Source organism: Cervus canadensis, chromosome 10 (assembly GCF_019320065.1).
Source record: "Cervus canadensis isolate Bull #8, Minnesota chromosome 10, ASM1932006v1, whole genome shotgun sequence".
Classification (NCBI taxonomy): Eukaryota; Metazoa; Chordata; class Mammalia; order Artiodactyla; family Cervidae; genus Cervus; species Cervus canadensis.
The window spans coordinates 82108162-82124429 of record NC_057395.1 but is presented as its reverse complement, the minus strand read 5'-3'; the positions used below and the strand labels follow the sequence as shown (position 1 = coordinate 82124429).

Genomic DNA, 16268 nt, shown 5'->3' with positions numbered 1-16268 from the left:
AGTCCCCGCTGTCTGAGGGGGAAGGTGTCCGCTCCTGGCCGGGGTGGAGTGTCGGTGTGTTGTGTGTATCATATGTGTTGTGTGTATTGTGGGTGTGTTGTGTGTGTTGTGTGTATCGTGTGTTGTGTGTGTGTTGGGTGTGTTGTGTGTGTGTTGTGTGTATTGTGGGTGTGTTGTGTGTGCTATGTGTGTGTTGGGTGTATCGTGTGTGTTGTGTGTATTGTGGGTGTGTTGTGTTTTGCATGTGTTGTGTGTGTTGTGTGTATTGTGGGTGTGTTGTGTGTGCTGTGTGTTGTGTGTATCATGTGTTGGGTGTATTTTGGGTGTGTTGTGTGTACTGGGTGTGTTGTGTGTGTTGTGTACTGGGTGTGTTGTGTGTATTTTGCATGTGTTGGGCGTGTTGTGGGTGTGTTATGTGTTGTGTATTGGGTGTGTTGTGTGTACTGTGTTGTGTGTACTGTGTATCGTGTGTGTTGTGTGTATTTTGGGTGTGTTGCGTTGTGTGTGTTGGGTGTGGTGGGTGTGTTGTGGGTGTGTTGTGTGTGTTGTGTATTGGGTGTGTTGTGTGTACTGTGTATCGTGTGTTGTGTGTATTTTGGGTGTGTTGTGTGTGTGGGGTGTGTTGTGTGTGTTGTGTATTGGGTGTGTTGTGTGTATTGTGTGTGTATCGTGTGTGTTGTGTGTATTTTGGGTGTGTTGTGGGTGTGTTGTGGGTGTTGTGTATTGGGTGTGTTGTGTGTACTGTGTATCGTGTCTGTTGTGTGTATTTTGGGTGTGTTGGGTGTGTGGGGTGTGTTGTGTTGTGTATGTTGTGTGTATTGTGGATGTGTTTACTGGGTATCATGTGTGTTGTGTGTATTGCGGGTGTGTTGGTTGTGTGTACTGGGTATCATGTGTGTTGTGTGTATTGCGGGTGTGTTGTGTGTACTGTGTGTTGGGTGTGTGGTGTATATTGTGGGTGTGTTGTGTGTACTGTGTGTATCGTGTGTTGTGTATTGTGGCAAGTGTGTGGGTGTTGGGTGTGTTGTGTGTATCGTGGGTGTGTTGTGTGTACCGTGTGTGTTGTGTTGTGTATTGCGGGTGTGTTGTGTGTATTGTGGGTGTGTTTGTGTTGTGTGTATTGCGGGTGTGTTGTGTGTGTTGTGTGTGTTGCGGGTATGGTGTGTGTACTGTGTATCGTGTGTTGTGTGTATTTTGTGTGTGTTGTGTGTATCATGGGTGTGTGGTGTGTGTTGGGTGTGTTGTGTGTACCGGGTGTGTTGTGTGTATTGTGGGTGTGTTTGTGTTGTGTGTATTGCGGGTGTGTTGTGTGTACTGTGTGTACCGTGTGTGTTGTGTGTACTGTGAGTGTGCGCCATGTGTGTGCTGTGAGCACTGCGGTGTCCACCCCCGGGGTGCTGGGGCCGCGGTGCAGAAGGCACCCAGGAGAGCGTCTCAGTGGAGCAGGGCGCAGCCCTCCTGACGGCCGCGCGGCTGTGGCCCCCGCAGACAGCCGCTCGCTCGCTGTAGAGGGCGCGCAGGATGGGAATGCCTGGTCCTGTCTGAGATGGGGGGGTGGAGTGGGACAAAACAGGACACTAGCTTCGTCAACTGCTCTGTGTCCAGGGAGAGCTAGGAAAATGCTCAGCATTTGTTCAGTTAAACAGGACACAGTCGGGAAGGAAAGCCTTCATCCCTGTCTCACACAGACCATCCAGTAGCTTCAGGCTACTCCCTGCACAAAAGGTGGAGGAGAAGGCCCAGCTCTAAGGTCTGACTTAGATTAGTAAAGCACTGATGAAATCTCTTATTTTCCTTAGGCCACAGATGCTTTCAAAGACATCTCCGTATACTTCTCCAAGGAACAATGGGAAGAGATGGGAGAATGGGAAAAAATCCGATATAGGAATGTGAAAAGAAACTACGAAGCGCTGATTGCTATAGGTAACAGGAAGTGCTGGGTGCCTGTGAGCCTGGGAAACATGAAACAGGTCTTCACCCTCAGTGTTCACTTGCTGACTCTTAGGTGGCTTCATCTGCTCACAGTTCCCTTTTCTGTGGAGACTAACCTGGAGGAAATGTTTGCAGTTCTGTACCAGACGGAGGTTGACCCTCTTGCCTTATTCTAGATTCTCCTAGCCCATCCCACTGATTCCCTGACTTTGTGACACTTTCCATTGCTTCTGTGCTTTGTTTCTCCTTCTTAGAAGAAATATTTTTTCTTCTTTCCAGGTTTCAGAGCCACTCAACCAGATTTCATGCATCACCGCAGGCAGGCCATCAAGCCCCAGGTAGATGACACTGAGGATTCTGATGAAGAATGGACACCAAGGCAGCAAGGTGAGAGGCCAGGAGGATGTGGAGGTGTCTTCCTGAAACCAGCCTGGGCTTAGGTCTCAACTTCATCTCAGCCGTTAGCAAGGAAAACATAATTTGCAGCATTCCGAAGTGGTTGTGACCAAATATTTACATAAGCCTGAATGAAGATGAATGTATAGGTTTTCCAGTGTAATTCTCAAAAGTTTTATGGTTAAAATTTATCATTCTTTTTAAAAAAGAATGATTTCTGCTAAACATTCTTAGTGAAAGGCAGTTAAAGAAACCTTAGAAATAAATTCACCAAAACAGATTTAATACTAATCTCATTGGTTATTGGATTAAATCTCTTCGAAAAGGAAGTAATTAACATATTATGTCAAGATACATTATTTATGTATGTATATAAAACAAAACCCATGATCTTCTTACCCTAACGTTAAACTAATTCTATATTTTGATTCTGGGAAAGGGTTGGAGAGAACTATTTATTCTCCATGATCTTTCCCACATTTCACTGACCAGAGATGGCATCAGGTAAATAAAATGAAGTACACTTATTATAAAATAGAAGTGAGCAGCTCACTTCCTCTTATGCTGCTCAAAGAGTTTAGAAGAGTTAATCTGCCTAGACTGGAGAAAACAATTTAGATAGTTCTATGATTCTCCATCTATGGATTTCTGTTGTCCCAGATTTTTAAAAATTATTTATTTAGTTTTGGCTGCACTGGGTCTTCATTGCTGTCCATGGGCTTTCTCTGGTTGCGGTGAGTGTCTTCTCGTTGCAGAGCATATGCAGGCTCTGTAGTTTGTGACACACAGGCTCAGCTGCCCCGCAGAAAGTGGAATCTTCCTGGACCAGCCATCAAACCTGTGTCCTTTGCATTGGCAGGCAGATTCTCATCCACTGTGCACCAGGGAAGTCCCTCTGTTCCCTGAGGTTGTGAAAACTAGTGAAAGGGACATGAAAACCAAACCTTTGGTTGTCTGCAAAGGTTTTGACATAAGGAGAGATTCTTCATAGGGAATACATATGCCTCGGTTCACCACACGCCTGCACGTCTTTATTTACCTTTTTAACAGTTTCTGAGTGTATGGCACACTGTTGCTAACTATGTACACGTTAGTGTTAGTGGCCACAGTGTTAATCGCTCAGTCATGTCTGATTCTGCGTACCCGTAGACTGTAGCCCACCAGGCTCCTCTGTCCATGGGATTCTCTAGGCAAGAATCCTGGAGTGGGTTGCTATTTCCTGCTCCAGGTGATCTTCCCAACCCAGGGATTGGGCCTGCATCTGTTGCATCTCCTGCATTGCAGGTGGATATTTTACCACTGAGCCACCGGGGATATATATACACATTGCTGTACCACAAATCTGTAGAAATGTTACATCTTGCGTGACTGAAGCCCTAACCCACTCAGTGACAATTCTCCAATCCTTCCTCCTCACAGCCTTTGGCAACCACGATTATATTTTCTGTTCCAATGGATTTGATTAATTTAGATACCTCATAGAAGTGGAATCAGGCAATATTTGTCTTTTTTGATTGGTTCATTTCACTTAGTATAATATCATCAAGGCCCATCCATGATATAGCATATGACAGAATTCTTTTTTAAGGCTTCAAAACATTCCGTTGTGTGCATGTGAATATAATAGCTATAACATATTTCTTATACAAAAATCTTTATTTTTATCCACCAATGAACATTTAGATGCTTACACATCTTGCCCATTGGGAATAATGCAGAAATGACCATACATGTGCCCACTATTTAGTCAATATCTTGCTTTCAATTTTTTATGGAAATACACTCTTGAGTGGGATTGCTAGATCATACAGCAGTTCTAACTTTCTGTGGAAACTCCATACTGTTTCTAGAAAGCTTGCAACATTTTACATTGCCAACAATAGTGTGTAAGGGTTCCAATTTATCCATATCCTTACCAAACTGGCTATTGTCTTCTTATACACATTGCCCATTACAGAAGGTTTCAGTTTGTATTTCCCTATTGATTAGTAATATTGAGCATCTTTTCATATGTTTGTTGGCCATTTGTGTATTTTCTCTGGAGAAATGTCTATTCAATTCCTTCTCTCACTGTTAGTCAGCTCAGACTGCCATAACAAAGCAGACTGCATTCCTTAAACCACAGAAATTTGTTTTCTTACAAGGGTGGAGCATGGAAATTTGATATCAAGATGCCATCATGGTCAATCAGGTTCTCTTCCTGGCTGATACATAGCCTTCATACTGGTGTATGCTTAGTAATCCCTTATCACATGCATATTTTACAAATATTTTCTACCATCCTATAGGTGGCCTTTTCAACTCTGTTCAGTGTCCTTTGCTGCACAGAGGTTTTAAGATTAATCTCATTTGTCTATTTGTACTTTGTTACTAATATTGTGCACTTGGTACCATATCTAAGAAATCATTGCTGATTCAATGTCCTGAACTCTTCACCCTTGTTGTCTTCTAAGAGTCTTATCAAGTCTTGCATTTAGGTCTTCAATCCATTCTGAATTGATTTTTCTTCAAGATGTAAGATGTTCATTATTTTGCAATTGGTTATTTTGTTTCCCCAGCACCATTCATTACAGGGATTAAAGTTTCCCCATTATCTTGACACCCTAGATGAAGATCATTAGACCATGTATCCAAGAGTTTATTTCTGCCTGTCTATACTGTTCCATTGATTGACATATCTGTCTTTATGCCAGCCAGCCTCCTCAGTGGCTCAGCAGGTGCAGAATCTGCCTTCAGTGCAGGAGACACAGGAGATGCGGGTTCACCCCATGGGTTAAGAAGATCCCCTGGAGAAGGAAATGGCAACCCTGTCCAGTGTTCTTGCCTGAGAAATCCCCTGGACAGAGGAGCCTGGTGGGCTACAGTCCAAAAGGTCACAAAAAGTCAAGAAGACTGAGTGACTAAGCATACATTTTTTGCCAAATCTACACTCTTTTGGTTCCTGTACCTTTGTAGTATGTTCTGAAATCAGAGGCCTCCAGCTTTGCTGTTCTTTCTAAGATTGCTTTGCCTATTTGGGGTGCTCTGAGATTCCGTGTTAACTGTTGGATGGATTTTCTATATCTGAAAAAAATTCCATTGGGATTTTAATAGGAATTGCATTGAATCTTTAAATTGCTTTGGGTAGTATGAACAGCTTAAAAATATTAAGCCTCCAAATCCATAAACATGAGACACCTATCTATTTATGTCGGATTCCTTTCAGCAATATTTTGTAGTTTTCAAAATATAAGTCTCTCATCTCCTTAAGTTTATATCTAATTACTTCATTCTTTTCAATGCTATTATAAATAAGATTATTTGTCCAGTGGCTAAGACTCTACACTCCTAATGCAGAGAACTTGGGTTCAGTCCCTATTCAGGGAACTAGATCCCACATGCCATAACAAAGACCTGTCACAAACAAATAAATAAAAAGAAATATTTTTTTTTTAATTTAGCTCTTGAATATAGCTTTAAAAAAATAAGAAATAAATAGGATTGTTTTCTTATTTTCCTTTGTGGAATGGTCATTCTTCATGCATGGAAAGATATTTGAATGTTGATTTTGTACCATGCAATGTTCTGTGCAAGTTTTTGGTGTGTGTGGATTTAAAGATTTTTCAGCACATAAAACCATGGCCCTGTGAAGAGACATAATTTTACTTCTTTCTTTCCAAAGGGAAGCCTTTTGTTTCCATTTCTAACCTAAAGCCCTGGCTATGACTTCTAATATTATGGTGAACAGAAATGTTGATAACGGGCATCCTTGCCTTTTTTTCTTGATCTTTTTTACTGATGACTATGATGTTAGAGGTAGACTTTCAATATATGACCTTTATTATATTGCAGTCACTTCCTCCTATTTCTACAGTGTTGAGCACTTTTGTCATGAAAGACTAGGAAATTTATTAGATACTTTATGAACATCAGATGAGGAACAGATGAAGTTTCATATTTTTTTTTTTTTTTTAAGATAATTATGTAATGCTCCCAGTGGAACCATGGGAGGTGAGGATACAGAAATCATCTTCCATTCCTCCTTTGGTAATCACTGTCTTTGTCACTCTCTGGCTTAGAATTATGTCTCCTTAGATAGAATACCCAGAGTTTGGAAACATTTACCAATCAAAATACTGATTCTCATCATTCTTCAGGTAAACCTTCTTCAATTGCCTCCAGAGTGGAGCACAGTAAACACAAGAAGGTGAGTATTTCCCAAATCCTGTTGCCAAAATATCCTCCTCAGGGATCCAGTCACAGGTGAGAACAGGAGAAAACACAGAGATCCTGGAGACGGCTGCCTTCCTGCCCTGAATCTTTAGCACACTGTCTGATATCATCACCATCTTTATAGTTAGTAAGAACAACAGTAGTGGGCGGTTCTGTTGTTACATTACTTTCATAATATTTCAGACTTTAAGTATTATAAGTGAATAAACTTACTTAAACCTTAAATCAGTCCCACAGTACCAATAAGTAGGTATATAGCTATCACCATTATAGATCCCAAAAATGAGGTAAAAAACATTTGATTGTATGCCTGAGATCACAGTATCACTGGTAGTGCAATCTAAACCAGTGCACATTCTCTAAACCCCTTACAAACTGATTAAAACTTCCATAGTTCTATGAAGCTTATTCATACATTTTTATATCATTCATCTGAGAGATGTTTTCAACCTCAGTTCTTTTGTGCTGTGCTAGGGAGGGATATGCTAAGACATCTGACTAAGGGAAGCTTAAGGACATGTTGGGCAGTTTGTACAGTGGACAGTCCAAGATGAAGAAGCTTAAAGACATGCTGGGCAGTTTGTAGAGTGGACAGTCCAAGATGAAGAAGGAGACAGGATCCCTACCTCAGAGCCTCCCACTCCAATAAGAGGAAGCAACTCGCAACCCTGAGAAGCCTCAGGTTTGTGACTGAAAAGCAACAAATAAGAAAATAACAGAAGGACTTCACATAGATTACCTGCTTTTGAGTAGAAACTCATCATCTGGGCATCATTTCAAATGCTCCTTCTTGCAAGAGGAGTAACAGCTCCCCCTCTGAGCTCTAATAGCAACTCTCCTGTTTGGAATCATGTGTTTAGCCTGCCCCTGTGTTGTGAGCTTTGAGAGACCAGCCCACACCCATTCATTCTCAGAAGTCCAGGCCCAGCTCAAAGCCCCTGAGGGACCCTGAATGTTTTGTGAATGAGTGACTCCACATTTAAGCATTCATCTAGGAGTAGAAAGGTCAAAGAATGCTGAAGATAGTATCTGTGAGCTAGACTTCAAATATAGATGCAGTTTAGGGAATAAATTGATACCAGGGATGTACGCTCACGTTCCTACTGTATTAGATAGCTCACAAAACAATTTGTTGAAGGTTACTAAATTTCATGTCCACTATAATATTAAGAATTAGCCTGAATACCAATTCATGGATCAGGAAACTGAGGAGAATCAGCTAGTCATACAGCCTTGTTCAAGGAGAACTGATGTGACCAGCTACTTTAATTCCAAACATTGTCTCTAGCACATGGCAACCTGCAACTTTCATCTCATTTTCTTTATTGTCTAAATGTGTTTCTGCCGATCGTCTTTTCTCTTCTTAATCTCACTGCTTTGTCACCTTATTTTCCAGATGTGTTTTGTCCCCTCTGTAATTGTCCATACTTCCTCATCCATCAAAGGGCCACTAATTAATACAACCCCCCCGGATCTCTCTACGAGCACTTACCCTCTTCTTTCCCTGACCTCCAGCTATTCTCCCTGCCTTGCTCTCATTTTTATGCAGAAAGTTGAAGGGGAAGAAACTTAAGATATGAATTCTAGTTTTGATTCACTATCCACCTAGGTCCTTTTGTTACATTCCAGTGTTCAGGCCTCCCCGCTCCCCCCACCCCGCCCCCAAATCAGGTATTTCCAAGAATTGTCAAAGTATTAACTAAAGTCATGCATGTCAAAACAGTTCATAAAGTCCTAAAGAACTAAAGAACTGCATGTTGTCTCTTACTCACATGGAAGAGAATGTCCAGGGCACCATTAAGTAAGGAATCTAGTTTGAAGGAATTGCCCGGAGTAGCAAAATTGCTGAAAACAAGTGGCTCCAAGCAGGCTCAGAAACCAGTGCCCCATCACAGAAAAGCAAGGACCCCTGGACAGCACCCCAGACAAAAAGGCGGTAAGAGAAATTTGGGGAGTTCCTCTAATTACTTCCTCTAATCCCTGTAGAAAAGCTAATAAGTGTGACCTAGGTGTGTGGCATGGTCTTTGGGTAGGCGGGGGTTTAAGCTGGATGGATCTGAGTCATGATGTTAGCATTGGGGCCTTGGGAAAATCTTATACATTTTCTGAGGTCCTGATTGCTATCTGTAAAGTGAAGATAAGGATACATAACTCATACAGTGCTTGAAAGCCTTACATTAAATGCAAAAGTCTGACACCTACAAGTAGTTCGATAAACCCAGCTGTGATGATGGGGACCATGCTTTGTTAGTGTTTATGCCCAGACCTCTGCTCAATGCCTTAAATGTCATGTGCCCTTAACATATATTTTTTGAGTAGATGTGTCAGTGAACTATTTCCTAAGTAGGAAGGTTGGGAAGTTAAACCTACTAACAGGAAGTGCAGGATGCTATCACTGAACTGGGCACCTGTGGTCAGTGGAGCCTCAGTCTCCTGAACCTGTAGTTAAAGGGACAAGAAGCAAAGTATAGAGAATGGACTTCTTGGTGGTGAAGTGATTAAGACTCCATGCTTCCACTGCAGGAGGTGTGGGTTCCATTCCTAGTCAGGGAACTAAGATCCCACAAGCCATGCAGCGTGGAGAAGAAATAAGTAATGTAACATGAAAACATAAAATTACAAAAGTAAAAGTTTGAAAAATACATATAAGAAAGTTTTAACAATGTGTATAGATGGACAGGTAGGAGATCTCACACTTTCTGATAAAACAGGGACTAACTCCCCAGACCCCACCAGCCTTGCTTAGCTTCTGTTCTCCATCTTAGAACTCAGAAGAAAAGAAACTGGAGTGAAGAGGTACAGTTTACGAGAAAGAAAGGGTCACATATACCAAGAGGTCAGTGAGCCCCAGGATGACGACTACCTCTGTGAGTGACCCCGGTGGCCCACTCACGGAGAAGGGGCTACAGGGCCTTGGTCCACTAACCTCACCCCACCATTTGGTCCCCCGGCCATCCCCTTCCTCTATGACTTGGGGTGCAGGGTCGAGGCCAAATGCCATGAATGCCCCAGTTCCTTCTGAAGGGCATTACGACCAGCAACATCACTATACCTCTTCTCATCCCTGTTCTCACCTCCAGATTGTGAGGAGTGTCAGAACTTCTTCATCGACAGCTGTGCTGCCCATGGGCCCCCAACCTTTGTAAAGGACTGTGCAGTGGAAAAGGGGCATGCCAACCGCTCAGCCCTCACGCTGCCCCCTGGGTTAAGCATCAGACTGTCGGGCATCCCTGACGCTGGACTTGGAGTGTGGAACGAGGCGTCCGATCTGCCGCTGGGCCTGCACTTTGGGCCCTATGAGGGCCAGATCACAGACGATGAAGAGGCCGCCAACAGTGGATACGCCTGGCAGGTGAGAAGCACCCGTTTCCCTGTCCTCTGGCCTCTAATCACTTGTACGTGGTCGGGGGTACTTCATGTCTACATGCAAGGACGCAGATGGTGACAACATGGTCGGCAATGACACAGTCAGCCCTGTGTACTGTGTGCCCTGGGCGTGAACACAGGACTTCCATCTAAAGGTCAGAGGAGAGCTGGGAGCACAGTGTACACTCAGGACCTCTATTTAAACATCAGAAGAGAGGTGGGAACACAAAACAATAGATACCTGGTGAGTTCAGATTATACTAAACACTCTTTCCATAACTTTTCCAATGTCAACTGAATCAGAACAAGGTGAAGCAGGGAGAAGTGTTGAAATTTTAAATGATCTCTAAGGACCCTAAAAAAAAAATAGACAGAAATCCTAACCATTACTGGTCTATACAAAAGAATCACAATGTGTCTTTTTCATGAAATTGCAACAGTTGACTAAATAGAGTTGCAACAAGTTGGAGTTATGATTGATTTTATTTGAAACAGTTTGGATGTGGGCATATGAGGATATATAGGATGATACATACTTTAGGATGTAACGAGTATGAATCCAAAATTTTATAAGGTATACTTTGTAAACAAAGGTGAAACATTTAACTAGTTTTCACTATCTCACCCTTCCAGACTTTGCCTTCATCTACTGACCCCCTGTGGTCTTGTTGGTTTAGTGCCCTCAGATTAAAACTAGTCACATCCATCTTGCTTAGCTGTGTTCTCTTTGTTTGAAATAGTTTATGTTTCTCTCTCCTAGTATGCTCTTATAAATGTCACTATCTGTATCACTTATTTGTCTATAAGGTGGTCTCCTTCATTGTCCACTGTGTAACCATCCTCCGTGTATACAGATATTTACATGTCTATGTATATATATATATCTATGTCTATATGTATTAAAATAGATATTTATATCTGTATATACACAGATAGTTATGTCTATATGTACATATGTATTTATATGTCTATGTGTATAGATATTTGTGTCTCTATGAATGTAGGTATTTATACATCTATGTACCTAGAATGTATATTTCTTTTTTTTCCATTTATTTTTATTAGTTAGAGGCTAATTACTTTACAATATTGTAGTGGTTTTTGTCATACATTGACATGAATCAGCCATGGATTTACCTGTGTTCCCCATCCCGATCCCCCCTCCCACCTCCCTCTCCACCCAATTCCTCTGCGTCTTCCCAGTGCACCAGGCCCGAGCACTTGTCTCATGCATCCAGCCTGGGCTGGTGATCTCTTTCACCCTAGATAATATACATATTTTGATGCTGTTCTCTCGAAACATCCCACCCTCGCCTTCTCCCACAGAGTCCAAAATTCTGTTCTGTACATCTGTGTCTCTTTTTCTGTTTTGCATATAGGGTTATTGTTACCATCTTTCTAAATTCCATATATATGCATTAGTATACTGTATTGGTCTTTATCTTTCTGGCTTACTTCGCTCTGTATGATGGGCTCCAGTTTCATCCATCTCATTAGAACTGATTCAGATGAATTCTTTTTAATGGTGGAGTAATATTCCATGGTGTATATGTACCACAGCTTCCTTATCCATTCGTCTGCTGATGGGCATCTAGGTTGCTTCCATGTCCTGGCTATTGTAAACCGTGCTGTGATGAACATTGGGGTGCACATGTCTCTTTCAGATCTGGTTTCCTCAATGTGTATGCCCAGACGTGGGATTGCTGGGTCATATGGCAGTTCTATTTCCAGTTTTTTAAGAAATCTCCACAGTGTTCTCCATAGCGGCTATACTAGTTTGCATTCCCACGAAGAGTGTAAGAGGGTTCCGTTTCCAAGGGGACTTTGAAAAACAGCCACTGAGGTTCTAAAATTTCATGTGCATCACAATCAACTGAAAATCTTGCTTAGAAAACATGAATGGCAGGGCCCCACTTCAAAATTTTCTGATTCATTGGGTTTGGGTGGGGCCCATGGTTTACAACAAATTGAACTTTTTTTTTTAATTAGTTGGAGGCTATTACTTTACAATATTGTAGTGGTTTTTGTCATACATTGACATGAATCAGCCATGGTTTTACATGTATTTCCCATCCCGTTCCCCCCTCCCACCTTCCTCTCTACCCGCTCATTCTGGGTCTTCCCAGTACACCAGGCCAGAAAACTTGTCTCATGCATCCAACCTGGGCTGGTGATCTGTTTCACCCTAGATAATATACATGTTTCGATGCTGTTCTCTTGAAACATCCCACCTTTGCCTTCTCCCACAGAGTCCAAAATTCTGTTCTGTACATCTGTGTCTCTTTTTCTGTTTTCCATAGATAGTTATGTCGATATGTACATATATATTTATATGTCTATGTGTATAGATATTTATGCCTCTATGAACCTTGGTATTCATGCATCTATGTACCTAGAATGTATATTCCTAGGCATATAGACATTGTATATCTACATACGTAGACATTTATATCTCTCTCTGGACATTTACATATCTATGTACCTAGATATTTACATTTATGTACACTTACGTATATACAAATAGATGTCTTGCAAGTATAACAGAGCCTGTAGAAAAAGGAACGCTCCTACAAAAAGATCTGACTCTGCAACTGAACAACAACAAAACAGAAAATACACTCGGTTCACCTGCCACCAACAACACATGGTATATCAATGCTACTACAATATGAAATAAAGGTTACTTTAAAAAAATAATGCTTCGGGGGACTTCCCTGCAGTCCAGTGGTTAAGATTCTGTGCTTCAAATGCAGGGGGCGAGCATTCGACACTTGGTCAGGGAACTAAAATTCCCACATGCCACATGGCACTGCCAGTAAATTAAAAAAAATATTAAAATAAATAAATAAGAATGTTCAGAAAGAACACATAAGTTTTTGGGTGTTGCTTCAGCTACATTCCGTATTGAACTACAGTCTGGAGTTAAAACTTGAATGTTTTCACTTTAAAGGGAATCACAACTGGGCATGAAAAAGTCCTGACGCCTTGTGGCCATTTCCTGCAATAGCAACCTTAAAACTCATGCTTATGAGACCATTTCACGCAAAGATGGGCTCAGTAAAGGACATCAATGGTATGGACCTCACAGAAGCAGAAGATATTAAGAGGGGGTGGAAAGAAAACACAGAAGAACTGTACAAAAAATATCTTCATGAAGGAGACAGTCATGATGGTGTGATCACTCATCTAGAGCCAGACATCCTGGAATGTGAAGTCAAGTGGGCCTTAGGAGACATCACTGCAAACAAAGCTAGTAGAGGAGATGGAATTCCAGTTGAGCTATTTCAGATCCTAAAAGATGATGCTGTGAAAGTGCTGCACTCAATATACCAACAAATTTGGAAAACTCAGCAGTGGCCACAGGACTGGAAAAGGTCAGTTGTCATTCCAATCCCAAAGAAAGGCAATGCCAAAGAATGCTCAAACTACAGCACAGTTGCACTCATCTCATACACTAGCAAAATGATGCTCAAAATTCTCCAAGCCAGGCTTGACCAAAACATGAACTGTGAACATCCAGATCTTCAAGGTGGTTTTAGAAAAGGCAGAGAAACCAGAGATCAAATTGCCAACATCCAGTGGATCATTGAAAAAGCAAGAGAGTTCCAGAAAAAAATCTATCTCTGCTTTATAGACTATGCCAAAGCCTTTGACTTGTGGGTTCACAATAAACTGTGGGAAATTCCCAAAAGATGGGAATACCAGACCACCTGACCCACCTCTTGAGAAATCTGTATGCAGGTCAAGAAGCAACAGTCAGAACCAGACATGGAACAGCAGACTGGTTCCAAATCGGGAAAGGAGCATATCAAAGCTATATATTGTCACCCTGCTTATTTAACTTCTATGCAGAGTACATCATGAGAAATACCATGCTGGATGAAGCACAAGCTACATTCAAGATTGCCGAGAGAAATATCAGCAATGCAGATGGCACAACCCTTATGGCAGAAAGTGAAGAAGAACTAAAGAGCCTTCTGATGAAAGTGAAAGACGAGAGTGAAAATGTTGGCTTAAAGCTCAGCATTCAGAAAACTAAGATCATGGCATCTGGACCCATCAGTTCATGGAAAATAGATGGGGAAACAGTGGCTGACACTATTTTGGGGGGCTCCAAAATCACTGCAGATGGTGACTGCAGCCATGAAATTAAAAGACACTTTCTCCTTGGAAGAAATGTTATTACCAACCCAGACATTGTTTTAAAAAGCTGAGATGTTACTTTGCTAACAGAGGTCTGTCTAGTCAAGGCTATGGTTTTTCCAGTGGTCATGTATGGATGGGAGAGTTGGACTGTGAAGAAAGCTGAGTGCGGAAGAATGGATGCTTTTGAACTGTGGTGTTGGAGAAGACTCGAGAGTTCCCTGGACTGCAAGGGGATCCAATCAGTCCATTCTAAATGAGATCAGAGCTGAGTGTTCATTGGAAAGACTGATGTTGAAGCTGAAACTCCAAGGCTTTGGCCACCTGATATGAAGAACTGCCTCATTTGAAAAGACCCTGATGTTGAGAAAGATTAAGGGCAGGAGGAGAAGGGGATGACAGAGGATGAGAAGGTTGGATGGCAATGCCGACTCAGTGGACACGAGTTTGGGTAAACTCCGGGAGTTACCGATAGACAGGGAGGCCTGGCGTGCTACAGTCCATGGGGATGCAAAGAGTGAGACATGACTGAGTGACTGAATTGAACTGATAAGGCGAAAGAATATGAAGAAGAATAGGTATCTATATCTATATCAAGAATAGATAGCTATATGTACACCAGACCAGCTGGAATGCAAGGCATGCTGATGGTGAGTGGTTCTGACTCTCAAGACTTCAATCGAGTGAAGCTTGGAGTCTCCCACAGGCCAAGACCCTTAATGAACATGCCTTTAGAGTTAAAGTGTTAGTCACTCACTCATGTCTGACTCTTTGCAACCCCATGGACCACCAGCCTCTTCTGTCCATGGGATTCTCCAGGCAAGAATACTGGAGTGGTCTGCCCCACCCTCCTCTTAGAATCTTCCTCACTTAGGGGTTGAACCCAGGTCTTCTGCTATGCAGAGATTGTTTACCATCTGAGTCACCACAGAAGCCGGAACATGCCTGTACTCATAGATTAAAGCTTACCCAACTCTGTGGTTTACAAAGACCCTGCTCTGGAAAGCTCCATGGTGTTCTCCATAGTTCTGCAAGTAATACACTTTTCCTTCCCATGAGCTTTGGCTGGGTTGTACCTTCTGATTCTGCACCCATCAAGAGGTAAACTCATTTTCTGGTAACATTTCTCCATCCAGACTCCCAACCACCACTTGATACTAATTCTACAGCCAGTCGCTTTGCTTCCAATACATGGAAATCACATTATTTTTCTGTGAGCAAAGCTACCTAAGGGCCAGAAACAGTGTCCCCATTTTATCTTGTGAAGCCAGTAGGTGTCAGGCAAACTCAGCTCAGTGGATCCACAGTCCTCCAGATCGATGCCTCGGCTTACAGAAAACACTTGCAAGGCTTTGAGGTTTTACTTATACCTCATTTTTGTAGGTACATTAAATACACAGATGGCTCATCAGTGCCACTTCTACTTTCAGGTTAAAAATCCTCCAAGTTTTTTCTAACATCCTTATTCCACGCGTTGTGTTTAAATCTTTGACCACACGGTGTTTATCTTGTGTCTCATCAGAATGCAGTTAATTGCACCATTTCCCTTGAATAATGCAGTACTCACCACATAAGAGTTCTTGCCAAAACTGGATTTGACAAGGTAGGGCACAGGGGGGCCTAGGATACACTCCGGGAGCACGGTTACAGTCTGGTGGAGCCGATATACCAGTTGAGGGCACTGGAAAGAAACATTCAGCCTGAGGACAACCCGCCCACTTGAGGATCCAGGCCTGAGAGGCCATGCCTGAAAACTAAGAAACCAGCCAAGATGCGCCTGTGCGCTGGAGGCTTGACAGACACGCCCACAGAGCAGCCAATCCCCGAGCGGTGGGGCGGGGCCTCCATCGCAGCTCCCCACCCTCCGGGCGCCTATTGGTCAGACTGCCTCTGTCACAACGCCGATTGGTCGCTTGTGCCTGACAGTGTACAGGCAGGCTGCTGGCCCTTCACTTCACCTCAGCGCAGAAGGACTGGACTTCGCTTAACCTCTAGCTCTCCTGGGGACAGGGTGGGCAGAGCGGCAGGACAGCGGGGAGGCTGACGGGAACGCGCCCTGCGCAGCCCTCATAAACCCTTAGCCTGATGGCTTCAAATTCCAGGGTGGGAGGCCCGAAATCCTGTCAACTTTGAGTAACCTGAGTCCTATTCTGAAGGGGGCTTGCGTCTCGTCAGCTTCAGGGTTTACAAGTCCCTTCACCCACAGAAACACCAAACCC

The 16268-nt window shown here is 42.7% G+C and overlaps 1 protein-coding gene across 1 annotated transcript; it reads left to right on the top strand.

The window, feature by feature from the left end:
* Nucleotides 1-8322: 8322 nt before the first annotated feature.
* Nucleotides 8323-16044, top strand: LOC122448957 (probable histone-lysine N-methyltransferase PRDM7). The gene is made up of 4 exons (XM_043480609.1): nucleotides 8323-8476; nucleotides 9306-9407; nucleotides 9621-9892; nucleotides 15976-16044. Exons 1-4 carry the CDS (start codon nucleotides 8323-8325, stop codon nucleotides 16042-16044), a joined length of 597 nt encoding a protein of 198 aa, XP_043336544.1.
* The last annotated feature ends 224 nt before the right edge of the window (nucleotides 16045-16268 follow it).